Source organism: Podarcis tiliguerta (genome assembly GCF_965153285.1).
Source record: "Podarcis tiliguerta genome assembly, chromosome: 1".
NCBI classification, from domain to species: Eukaryota; Metazoa; Chordata; class Lepidosauria; order Squamata; family Lacertidae; genus Podarcis; species Podarcis tiliguerta.
In genome coordinates this window covers 19,970,372-19,983,952 of record NC_139534.1, presented here as the reverse complement: position 1 = coordinate 19,983,952, position 13,581 = coordinate 19,970,372, and the positions used below count along the sequence as shown (strand labels likewise).

At 44.3% G+C, this 13,581-nt stretch overlaps 1 protein-coding gene across 2 annotated transcripts in view; it reads right to left on the bottom strand.

The window, feature by feature from the left end:
* Positions 1–13,581, bottom strand: part of MYO3B (myosin IIIB) — a 288,698-nt gene that overhangs the window by 165,093 nt on the left and 110,024 nt on the right. The window contains exon 11 of one of the 2 annotated variants that reach the window (XM_083405794.1): positions 2,619–2,715. In XM_083405794.1, coding sequence (XP_083261920.1) covers positions 2,619–2,715 — 97 coding nt within the window. Of the gene's footprint in view, positions 1–2,613; positions 2,716–13,581 lie in introns of both variants that reach the window. The other variant, XM_083405795.1, reaches the window with a different exon arrangement.

The window sequence follows — 13,581 nt, the reverse complement described above, 5'->3', positions numbered from 1 at the left end:
GAAGCGTCTGTAACCTGAGGTACCACTGTACACAGTCTGGCAGTCTTCTGGATCCATCATTTCCACTGGGGACCCATGTGCAAGGGCAGGTTATCCCTGGTGTAACGGGAGCAATTGTGCCAAGGCCCACGTCTACACGGGGCCCCAGAGATTTATTTATTTATTCAACAGCAAGTCTCTAGTGCTTCTGGAAGGCAGATTAGGAATCAGAATGTGCAACCTGACCAGGATTTTTATAAGGGGGCAAGAGGCAGCAGTGGAGTGGTGCATAGGAGCCAATTCCTGAGGGCTGAAGTGACCTCAACCTCTACCAATAGCATATTTGAGAAGGTCCCACCCCCCAGTTGATGGGCATTGCCATTCAAATGGTGTGTATCCATCATGTCATGTGATCAACTGTGTGGGGCGGGGCTTACATGCCCTGCCTATTTTATTCAACTTGGCACCCCTGGAGTGGTAGTAGGGGAAGAAAGAAAGAAAGAAAGAAAGAAAGAAAGAAAGAAAGATCCATACATATGCGGAATGCAGGTGGCATTGTAGTCTAAACCACTGAGCCTCTTGGGCTTGCCGATTAGAAGGTCAGCGGTTCGAATCCCTGTAATGGGGTGAGCTCCCGTTGCTCTGTCCCAGCTCCTGCCAACCTAGCAGTTTGAAAGCACACCAGTGCAAGTAAATAAATAGGTACCGCTGCAGTGGAAAGGTAAACGGTGTTTCCGTGTGCTCTGGTTTCCGTCACGGTGTCCCGTTGCACCAGAAGCGGTTTAGTCATTCTGGCCACATGACCCAGAAAGCTGTCTGTGGACACACACCGGCTCCCTCAGCCTAAAAGCGAGATGAGCGCTGCAACCTCATAGTTGCCTTTGACTGGACTTAACCATCCAGGGGTCCTTTACCATGCATACATAGGTAAAGGGACCCCTGACCATTAGGTCCAGTCGTGTCCGACTCTGGGGTTGCACACTCATCTTGCTCTATAGGTCGAGGGAGCTGGCGTTTGTCCGCAGACAGCTTCTGGGTCATGTGGCCAGCATGACTAAGCCGTTTCTGGCGAACCAGAGCAGCGCACGGAAATGCCGTTTACCTTCCCGCTGGAGCGGTACCTGTTGATCTACTTGCACTTTGACGTAGGTAGGTAGGCAGGAGCAGGGACTGAACAACGGGAGTTCACCCCGTCGCGGGGATTCGAACCACCAACCTTCTGATCGGCAAGTCCTAGGCTCTGTGGTTTAACCCACAGCACCACCCACGTCCCACCATCACCAGTTTGCTTGCATGTATGTACCATATATACATACATACATACAAGCAAACTGGTGATTGCTTGCTTCATTGTGTTCCGCTGCTTTGGGCAAGGCGAATGTGCACATAAAGAAGATCTAGCTAAGCTCTTCCCTGCTGCCTGTTTATGCTACACTGCCCCAGCGCCCCACCTTGTGGTCTTCCATGGAAAGGGTTGATCAGGTCTACAACATGCTTAGCAGTGCTGTAGCTCAAGCACTCCTTGGCCATTTCGCTTGGGCCCAACAAATCACACAGTTCAAAGCCAGTTAGTGGGTTCCGTCTATCACACTCCAGCATCACCAAGAAACGCCACCAGCACTGGGTCTATGCAAACAAAAGCCAGCTCCTTTTACAACAGCTTTTGCTCAGTTTTCTGAGACAAAGTAAACAGGCTCAAAGAGATGGATATGGGCAACAGGAAGTTGGAATATTTCAGGGCGGAGAAAGATGGAAGAAAATGGATCATTCAAGGAGTGGTGGTTAGATCTCTCTGCCTCTTTCCCCGTCCGATAAATTGCCATGCATTTGTAAGCGTGAAAGATCACTGGAGCTACAAGAACCAAGTTTATGTAAGGGGAAAGAGATGCGCATGGTTTGACTAAAGTCGCTATGTTTATAATAGTGATATACTTTTAATGCATAAGCCCCAATGGAAAAGTAGTTCTGAAATATAGAGGTAAAGGTACCCCTGCCCGTACGGGCCAGTCTTGACAGACTCTAGGGTTGTGCGCCCATCTCACTCAAGAGGCCGGGGGCCAGCGCTGTGACTTCCGGGTCACGTGGCCAGCGTGACAAGCTGCATCTGGCGAGCCAGCGCAGCATACGGAACGCCGTTTACCTTCCCGCTAGTAAGCGGTCCCTATTTATCTACTTGCCCCCGGGGGTGCTTTCGAACTGCTAGGTTGACAGGCGCTGGGACCGAACAGCAGGAGCGCACCCCGCCGCGGGGATTCGAACCGCGACCTTTCAATCGGCAAGCCCTAGGCGCTGAAGCTTTTACCCACAGCGCCACCCGCGTCCCGTTCTGAAATATACACCCTCTCTAATCTCGATGTTTGGAGCTGAGCTTCTCATTGCACCAAGCACAAATAATAATGTAACCTGCTACCATCCATCATCTGCTTCTCCTGTATAACAGAACAATCTAAATGCTCAGAATATAAATGAACCCCTGATAGGAGATCATAATCATATGACACAGTTTTCTCATTATGTCAGGACTATGAACAATTAACTTGGTGACATGGCGATATTGTTAGAAATATGAATAATGCCTGGAAGGCAAGAGCAAGCGGTAAGACCGAGTACTGAGAATTCATTAACTTGTCATACCTTACCTCATCCAGGACTTCAAGGTTTACCAGATCATCATCTGGAGAGTATTTGTCAGACGCATCAACACGATATGGTCTTCGAGTGTGTATTCGCTCATGCCTGTAAACAAGAGTATCTGTGTGAAATCTCTGTTCCCATGTATGCATTTGGCCATAGGCAATGATCCTGAAGCTTGTGGTTGGCCTAACCCATGGGTAGGCAAACTAAGGCCCGGGGGCCAGATCCAGCCCAAACACCTTCCAAATCCGGCCCTCAGACACTACGGGAATCAGCGTGTTTTTACGTGAGTAGAATGTGTCCTTTTATTTCAAATGCATCTCTGGGTTATTTGTGGGCCATAGGAATTTGTCCCCCCCTCCTTCAAAATATAGTCTGGCCCCCACAAGGTCTGAGGGACAGTGCACTGGCTCCCTGCTGAAAAAGTTTGCTGACCCCTGGAGACATACCTGCACTACAGACAGGACCAGATTTAGTTTGATGAGGCCATAAGCTACTGAAGGTAATGGGGCCCTTTATATGTCCAGCTGTCCTTTGTCAACAACAAATTGTCACTTCTTTTTGTGTGGAATATATGCTACAGTGGTACCTCTAGTTATGTACTTAATTCGTTCTGGAGGTCCGTTCTTAACCTGAAGCACCACTTTAGCTAATGGGGCCTCCCGCTGCTGCCACACCGCCTGAGCACGATTTCTGTTCTCATCCTGAAGCAAAGTTCTTAACCTGAGGTACTATTTCTGGGTTAGCAGAGTCTGTAACCTGAAGCGTATGTAACCTGAGGTACCACTGTATATGGTAATTTATGGACCTAATAGGTCCATACACAACATAAAACACTGTTGCTGTATGTAGGTTCTATTTTATTTGTTTTTTAATCTTATATTTTGGAAATGTACATCCAGGGGTTTTTTTTCTTTAATTTTTTTTTGGGGGGGGGGCCAAGAGAGTGGGGCCCTAAGCTGTAACTTATTTAGCTTATACATAAATCCAGCACTGACTACAGACCTGAAGATGCTTAAAAGCCATTCCCTCTCCTCAGGGGGTGCTAGTAACTGAAGTTCTGTGAGGGAAACAACTAGTCTCTCCCCTACAGATGATATATAGTGTTAAGTTGTGGACGAACATATCAGACGACACAGCGATTCTTCCAAAGCAGCTCTTTATTTGTAAGCTGGAACAGAACTGAACTGAGGAGCTCAGTCAGCCTGCTTATATAGAGCTCCACTAGAATGCAACAGTAACAATTTTCTGTAACTAGCCAATCACTGAACGCCACTTTCGATCCTTCATTTGCATACAAACTATCCAATCACTGAACGTCACTTTCGATCCTTCATTTGCATAACTATCTACAGTATCCCCCTGCTGGCCCAGGGTGAGAACTTCAGTACATAACATATAGCACTCATCAATCTACTGTTACTAGGACCTTTTGGAAGAAAATAAAACAACTAGATTGGTACAAATATACATTTGTAGTGCAAATACACAAAAATACATATTATACGAGAAAAAGGTTTATAAAAATCAATGAATCTACTGGGAACAACTGCACAAAACACACACACACATGTTTTACCCAAGCAAATCAAACAACAATTTTAAAAAAGGAATAGTTAAGGTATGAAAATATAGACTGCATACATTATCCATTGTATGATAGTAAGTTCTTGTGCACAACATGTTTACTAACAAGTGTCCTTGCATCCCAACAAGTCATTCTAGAGTTCACTATATGTCTTTGGTGTCCTTGCTGCTGTCACTGGGACACTCATTCCTTCTTAATAGCATGCATTAAGTCTTTAATTCGTTATGGTGTGACCACCTGATAGATTATCCAAACGTTTGCAGTCTCCGTAAAATGAAATAAAATGAGATAAGGATAAGTTGCAGCAGTCCATCCTGAACCCATGAGATAAAAAGGGCAAGAAGGTTGTAATCCTATGCATTCTTCCTAGACAGAAAAGTCCCATTTAACTTAAGTGGGGCTTAGAATCATAGAATTGTAGAGTTGAAAGGGTCCACGAGGGTCATCTAGTCCAACCCCCTGAAATGCAGGAATCTTTTTGCCCGGTGTGGCCGACTTGTCGCCGTTCTACACATTGTGCAAATGAGATTGTAGCATTGTGGGCCGTACCACTCTAGACAGCTGGTGTAATGCCATATTTTTAATGCCTGCGCCCAGGTAAAAAAATTATCTGCATATCGTAAAACCACACGCCAGGGAGAAGTCTGTTCTAAAGCTTTACCATTGGTATGCTACATGCAAGAAAAATCTTACATGGAGGGCTATTCAAACGTTTCACTCCCACTTTGCAATCTGAAGTGGTGCAGCCCAAAATTTTGCCGCCTAAGTCTACTTGCCACATAACTCTATGCAAGAATGGCTATTGCTGTCAATTAAACACACCCAACACTACACGATGTAGCAGCAAGTCTTTCAATAGAGAACCAAGTATAAAATCCTAATTTTTTTCCAGTCATTCCATCTTGGCGTAAGTTAGTTCCACTTCCGCGCACACTCTTGAAGTCACTTCTAGCTAGTCACATTTCTTCTCCCTCATACATGCATTGTACAATCTGAATGTGACCATGACCAGGGCTATAGTCAAAAATCAAGAGTATTTACCCTGTTACCTCTAAGTCTGCCAAAGCATCGTCTTGCATGGCCCTAGAACTTGTCCAAGATGACATTTCTGAACCACAACTGCTAGGACATGCTAAATTCCAAGAGCGTTCAGCCAGCTTCTCATTGCAGCTTAAATTATCGCCTCTGAGTTACAGAATTAGAAGCAGAGACATACTGCCCCATAACCCCCATATAATCTGATTACATGGGAGGAATCTTTGGAAATGCCAACAAATACCTTTTGCTTTTAAATAGGATGTCCTAATTTATCAAACTGTAAGGCCAGAATTTTTTTTTAACAGTATTGGTAGTGCAGTATGGTACAGCACAGTGTACCTGCTGTACATACAAAAGCCTGAGGGGCTTAATTCCAGCGTCCAATATAATCAAAGCGTAGAATGCAGTGCACCCACTGAGATACAACAGCATCCCGCTGGGTACCATTTAGAATTGATCCTCAATGACACTCTGACAGATTGCTCCTGTGTACGACTTCCTGTACAGAAGGCAGTAGCAATCTGATAATGCTTGGGTAATAGCATGCAAACCAAACAGAACAATGGTAAGACCTTTCAGGGCATTGAGACATATGAAATGTAATGCATAGACAATATACTGGCCTCATTTACAAACAGAAAAGACACTCTGCTTTTTATAGTTGTGTGTGTGTGTGTGTGTGTGTGTGTGTACAGTGGTACCTCTGGTTACGTACTTAATTCATTCCGGAGGCCCGTTCTTAACCTGAAACTGTTCTTAACCTGAAGCACCACTTTAGCTAGTGTGGCTTCCAGCTGCGATTTCTGTTCTCATCCTGAAGCAAAGTTCTTAACCCGAGGTACTATTTCTGGGTTAGCGAAGTCTGTAACCTGAAGTGTATGTAACCTGAAGCGTATGTAACCCAAGGTACCACTGTATGTGTGTGTGTATATATACATGCATACAGCGAATGACTTATAAAATTGCACAAAGCAACAGCAACTCAAAACAGAACAAATGCCATGAGTAATTCAATAGAAAAACGAATGTTTTTTCTCTCTCTATTGAATTGCTCATGAATGTTTTGGGACAGAGTGATTTTTGCAGCTGTTGTTAATGCTGCAAAACAATGAGGCACGGGAAGGAGCAACAAAGAAATTTCTGAAACAACGGTGGGATATCAGCTCCGCCCAAGGCATGATGGAGAGCAGGAACAGCTGGGAAAGTATAGACATAACATTTTACAAGGACAGGTAAAAACACCACGGAGAGAATAATTGCCACACACAGGAAGAGCAAGGATATAGTTTTGAGTGCCTCACTTGTAGTTCTATAAATCATTTAATGTATCGACACGAATGGAAGTTACTAATATTGCAGTTGTTGTATAAGGGATTATTATTTTGACCAGAATGTAATTGAAATTAATAAGATTTGGAAAGCAGAAATAAAGCACATGAGACTCTAAACACCTCCACATACATGTGTTGTCCAAACTGCATTTCACAATTTCCCCTTCATCTCCTACACCACGAGCAACTGTATGGCATCCATGCTTTATTGATCAGAAATTGCAAGTTGCCTTTCGGCTCCCCTTTATCACATACACAGCCCAACAGGACAATGACAATAATCCACCAACAGCATACAAATCAATATGGCTAACCTGATCCCAAACACCCACCCACCTCACTCACACACGAAAACAAAGATCACCACAGCCAATCACAAGCAAACAATCACACCCTAGGCCAACCCCAACCTCTCTCACCACCAAAGGAACACAAGTGAACAACACAAACAACGCTGACCCCAAACTCTACATACATTAAGCATAATAGAAACACCGCCACCCGACCCCACCCCCGTCCATTTTCCCTCTCTCCACCCCCCCTTTTTCTTTTTTCCTTTCTTCTCCCCCTAATGCCTCAACAAATGAAATGGATTTGTAGAAATGTTACATGGAAAAACAACAACGAGGCTTTACACTTACTTCTGTAAAACAAGAAAATCCTTAATAAAATATCAAGATTAAAAAAAAAAAACAAGGAGTGAAAGGGGAAAGAGTGGTTTCGCAACTTGATGGGCGTATTTCGCATTAATGGTTCTGAGTTTCTGTTTCAGTCATAGTCAAGGTTTATTTCTGACCACCAAAGTGCCTATTAGCATCCCATTTGTTTCAACGGGCTCATTTGAAGCATGATTACATACATAAAAGGTGTCAGGGAGATTTAAAAACAACAGCACACAATCAATTAGAAACATTTAAAAGCTTTTTGTTGGTGGACCCTAAACCTCCCTCAGATATACTATGAAAAGCAAAGCAACAAGGTAAGAAGCTTAGCTAATTGGCATAATGCAACTACTTACTGGTGAGGACAATTTTTAAAAAGGTACAAATTCATGGCCAATATCTTTAAATAAACCCAGGCATTGTGTGATCTATTGTCTATAGTTTTGCAAGTATCCTTTAAACACCTTCCAGTCCCTGTCTATCTTCTCTTTTGAGATCCTTCCAATTTCTCCCATTGTTTTGGATATATTGTAGTACTCCAATAATTTGGCAAGCCACTCTCTATTTTTGTCGGTCGAATACCACTTTTCCTTGCGGCTACTGTTGCGTATAAATATAATGTCTTGTCTTCTTCCTTTAGACTTCTTCCTGAGTAGGTCTTGTCCTCTTGATCATTTCAGTTTCCTGTCTCTGAATGGCTCTATTCTCCTTAGATGAAATATTCTGTAAATTAAGAATTATTTGCTCTAATCTGCTCTCACCCAGACCATCCTGTGCCAGCTCAGTTGAAACAGAGAAGCCTTGCATTGTTTCTGGGACATGGTTAGACATTGGTGAAGTTTCTAGGGGAAAGGCATTTCAGAGCCAAGGGGTACCCAATGAGAACGACTCCCAAGATGCCTTTGCAATCCTTACTTGGTGCATGGATAGGCTGCAAGTGTTGTGTTTGGATTGAGGGTACATTATATTCACAGCCTTTTTATACTAAGCCATTTCTAATTGCTGAGTTGGCTTGCAAATGAACTACTTTTCCGAATAAATAGAAAACTCCCACTGTGCTTTCCCCCCCAGGGCAATGGGAAATGTCAGTTTTATTACTGAAGACTTAAAAAGAAAACCAACCTAAAAGCACATGCTGCTAAGAAAACTTCTTAGTCAAATATGAGAAAAGGGGGAGTATCTATTGTATTTGTTTCTCTGTGCATGTTGTACTCAGAAGGACAATACTGGAAGTATAACAACAAATTTGCTTCATGTTCATCTGCTGGTCTTATCAGTTTTCGCCTATTAGTCTGGGTACTGCTAAAGCCAAAGAACCACCGACTCCAGCAAGCACCAGACCAGCCATGTTGGACCAAAATGGAAGATGAAGACAATACTGTAATGGAAAAATTCAGCTTTGTGCAAGCTGCTTCACTATTGCTGAATCATAATGTCACAGATGGTGTCTTAAGTGGTGATAAGATTAAAGAAGAAGAATTGATGCTTTTGAATTATGGTGCTGGAGGAGACTCTTGAGAGTCCCATGAACTGCAAGAAGATCAAAACTATCCATTCTGTAGGAAATCAGCCCTGAGTGCTCACTGGAAGGACAGATCGTGAAGCTGAGGCTCCAATACTTTGGCCACCTCATGAGAAGAGAAGACTCCCCTGAAAAGACCCTGATGTTGGGAAAGATGGAGGGCACAAGGAGAAGGGGACGGCAGAGGACGAGATGGTTGAACGGTGTTCTTGAAGCTACTAACATGAGTTTGACCAAATTGCAGGAGGCAGTGGAAGACAGGAGTGCCTGGCGTGCTCTGGTCCATGGGGTCACGAAGAGTAGGACACGACTAAATGACTAAATCACAAGAAGATTTAAGAAAGAGAACAACCAATGGGCATGGGCTTGGCAGCCCACTAAAGGGCTGACACCCCCTGATACACACACAGTGCCACCACACTTTGTATTCTTCTTCTGCCACTGCTGCCATGGAAGCAGCAGCAGCAACACCACCTATCAACCTCCTTGCCAAACCCCTGGGTGTTGTTTTAGCAGTGGGGCGGGGAGACAGTGCCACTTTTTGAATGGGAGGGGAGCCAGGTCTGGCTTCTGTCCACAATGTCCCTGGCCCAACGTTGCCCTCACTTCTGCCCTCTCTGTTCTCAACTTTCACATGTTGGGCAGGGAAGGTCTGGTGGGAGGGGCAGTTCGCTCACATTTGCTCAAACAGGAGGAGACATTTCTGTGCAATCAAGGATCCTTGGAAAGGGCTACAATTTTCTGTGAAAGTGGAGCTGTAATACACATGCATGTTGGGTGGGATAACAACCATACACGCAGGGCTGTATTAAGACCTTCCGAGGCCCTAAGCCCCCATATAACTGGGCATGTTGTGCTGATGCCTGATTATCATCTTCCAAAGCAACTACTCTATTCCGAACTTAAAAATGGAAAGTGTGATGCTGGTGGTCAACAAAAGAGGTTCAAATACTCTCTCAAGGCAAATTTTTAAAAATGTAGTAGAAACACTGACAATTGGGAAACACTGGCCCGCGAGCGTTCCAATTGGAGAACAACTTTTACCAAAGGTGTCATGGGCTTTGAAGACGCTCAAACTCAGGACGCAAGGGAGAAATGTGCTAAGAGGAAGGCACGCTTGGCAAAGCTACACCGTGATCAACTCCCACCCAGAAAGCAATGTCTCCACTGTGGAAGGATGTGTGGATCCAGAATTGGCCTCCACAGTCACTTACGGACTCATTGTTAAAAGCGTGTTTATGGAAGACAATCTTACTTGGCTTCAAGTGATCGCCAAAGAAAAGAAGAAAAGAACAATTTTTAAAAGGTAAGGGAACTCAGTTCCCGCATATATATATATATGACAACAACCCTGCCCACAACTCCCTGGAAACTTACTAACTTTACCATGTTGCTAACTTTACCACTGTCAACAAATGGATATCACTTTTTCTCTCTCTGGTTGCTTCCACTAAACTGCCCTTTAATCTTCTGGTCTGGCCCAAACTATTCCCAATACTGGGTAGAGTAGAACAACACTTAGGAATGGGGTGAATAACAAGGTCTCAGACTAATTTGCGTGGCAATACCCGCCCCCTCCCACATGAGTGGAAATAAAGACACGGACACCAGAATTAAGGTTAATGGGCGTAAATGGCCACAACTTTATTGATTACAGGTAAGAGAGGTATTGGCTTTAGGCATTGGCCCTAACGACTATCCGGTCTGACCGGGAAGGGTTAAACACCAACAGGGGGAGCCCCCCGAGATGTACATCCGTAGGCGCCCCCCCAGGGGTTACCGCTCGGGGGCGCGCTTTAGGCCCTAGCCTCCGTAGGTTATGGACGAGGCGACGCCCCTCGGAGTCCTTTAACGAACTACCCTTCGTTATATGGGGGAGGTGATGGCGCTCTTCCCCCCCAACCACATTTGCATGACAATACCCCTGCCAATGCCTAACCGCCAAAACCGGGAAGTTGTGACGTTTTGCTACGAGGTGGGCGAAAAAACCAAGAGGCTTCAAAACATAGCCAATTAGCCTAATGGAAAAACTCCTACCAGGCCCCTTGCGGCGACCAGCCGAAGCCCATAGCAAAGTCCATGGCAAGCCTAAAGGGAGGGTGGGCGGGAAACGATCTGCTGCTGCGAAGCGAAAGGGGCGAGCCGTGGGCTGCCCCGACCTTATATGGGCTTAAGCACCGCCCCCTGGGCCAGCCAATTGGCTGGCCAGGGGAAACCTAAAGTAATAAGGGGAATCCCAGGGAATCCCGCGGGGCTAACTAGCCCCGCGATAATGTTGTCGAGGGCGTGAGCCCGCAACCCCACCCCCTCCTCTAAATCGGGAGTGGCTTTCTCCTCCAATCAATTATGATTTTACTTAACGATTTGGGAAGGCAACAAGGTAAACTTTTGACCCTCTTATGAATAGCTCCCTGTGTACTGGAAGAACTGGAGTGTTGCCCTCTATTTTCTGGCGAAAGGAAATTTACTAAGCCACATTTCCTAAAGAGAAACACATTTTGCCCTAGAGTTATTGACAGCATACACCTCATTTTCCTTCTACCTACATTGCCTTTTCCCTATGCAGGTTAACAAAGAATTCTCTCTATTTAAATGAAGAATAGCAACAGTCTGATCCATGCTCTTTCTTTCGCTGAAAAGATGGAATTGCAACACTGAACAAGGAAAATCTTCAGCACAGTGGGAGCAGAATAGACCTGGTGACCTCAATTACAGCAGCAATACCAAACTTCCAGTGCAGTTCAAATGCTGACTAGGTCAGTACAATCACGGCAGAGAGCTCTGTTCTTGAGTGTATTTCAGAGGAGTCATAATGACAACACTGGCACAACCTTAATTGCAACATCACACATGCCACGACTACAATAGGAATCTGTGTAATCATTAGCATTTACAATGTAATCAGCCTGCAAAATGGTTGCTTCTTTGCCCACAGTAGGTTTTACAGGTCTGCAATCTGTCCCCTGGTATTCGCCCAGACAATGTGTGGAGGAAACTGCATTTTAAAACCACATTCAATTCTGCACACCCATCATTTTACAACCCAATTGCTATTCCTTTTAGCTTTGCCTGGTGCTATCTCTGAGTCCTAACAGGGTGTATGAAGAAAATTACAAGCTGGGCATAAGCTAGTTTCTTGCAGCTAACGGCATTCAGATTGGTAATGGAATTGACTCCAGCTGCAATACCTCCCTGCTAGAGACAGACTGCTGTTCTTAAAAAAGCTGTCTGATGAGAGCCAGCCTAGAGAGCCAGCATGGACCAGCAGGTAGTGTTAGCTGTTGTTCTAGGGAGCCAAACTTTTGTTGGGCTAAGACTGAATGTTACTTGTAAGACCATCTTACTAAGAGTTATATCTTGCAAAGCAGGTCAGAAATAACTGCAATATAATAATGTGGATGTAGCCAAAGAATCATTTACTGCTTTTAAGAGAGACCATCCTGGCTGTGAATCCTGGAAGACCTGCTTCCTGCCTTGCAGGCCTTTTTCTACCTGACCTGGGATGGTGGGTCCCTGACTGACTCCAGCTACAAAAGCTGAGGCTGCTGAACAGACTCTTGGGTTGGGATGTTGTTTAGAGATTTTGTTGCTGCTGCTGCTGCAATTGGGGTTGTTTTTTTTTTTTTTTGCATCTTTATTTTTTAAATTTTATTATGATTTAATGTGGGCATTGCTCAATTTTGTTGAAATTCTTGATGTGTTTAATTTATTGTTTATGACTGTTTTTTGTTATATTGTAATTATGTAAGCTGCCTTGAGCAATATAAAAAAATAGTCACAAACAATAAATAAAACACTGAGCAGCTCTCATGCGCTTGAATGTATCATGTATCGTGGTCAGTGGCATTGTGTAATATACCTATTGCTGGCCTCTTCTCACTTCAGAACACAAATGGCTGTTTTCTTTTCTTTCTTTCTTTCTTTCTTTCTTTCTTTCTTTCTTTCTTTCTTTGAACACTGTCATAATCTCCCTTTACCATGCTAATTTTGTGTTTGTATGAAATTACTGCAACTTTCAGTGCTCTCTTTGCAGTCTGAAATGGCACAGTCTAGCACAAATATATCAAGTGGAGTTTAGGATAATGTAGTTTGGCTCTGAATTCTAAAGCCGTGGCAGCTCTGTATTACGGGCCCAAATGCTCTTAGTGGTTCTCAAAGGGTGTGGTGCACCACACTTCTGTGGCAGAAGAGGATGGCAAATGCGGCGGGAAAATTCAAGGGCAATCAATATTATATTTTGGGAATGGCATGTTGTTCTGTAGCTGCAATGTTTAATACTTTCTGGGTGTCCCAGAATCATATTATAAAGCAGCTGTGTTCTATGTTATAAATCAAGCACTGCTAGGAGTTGCCTCTTTCAGTTTTTCAATGTATTTCTTATCGATAAAAAAAATTCAGTGCGGCACGAGCAAGCTTTTAATCTGAAAGTGTGATCCAAAGAAAACCGTTTGAGAATCACTGGGCTAGCGTATACACGATGAACCATTCATAGCCCTGGCCTATAATGAACCCCGGCTCTGGAATGGAATAGGTCAGGGGTCAGCAAACTTTTTCAGCAGGGGGCCGGTCCACTGTCCCTCAGACCTTGTGGGGGGCCGGACTATATTTTGAAGGGGGGAAAAACCTGAATTCCTATGACCCACAAATAACCCGAGATGCATTTCAAATAAAAGGACACATTCTACTCATGTAAAAACACGCTGATTCCTGGACCGTCTGGGGGCCGGATTTAGAAGGCGATTGGGATGGATCCGGCCCCCGGGCCTTAGTTTGCCTACCCATGGAATAGGTATTCAGCCTCCAATTCACCTAATGAATGATAATGTC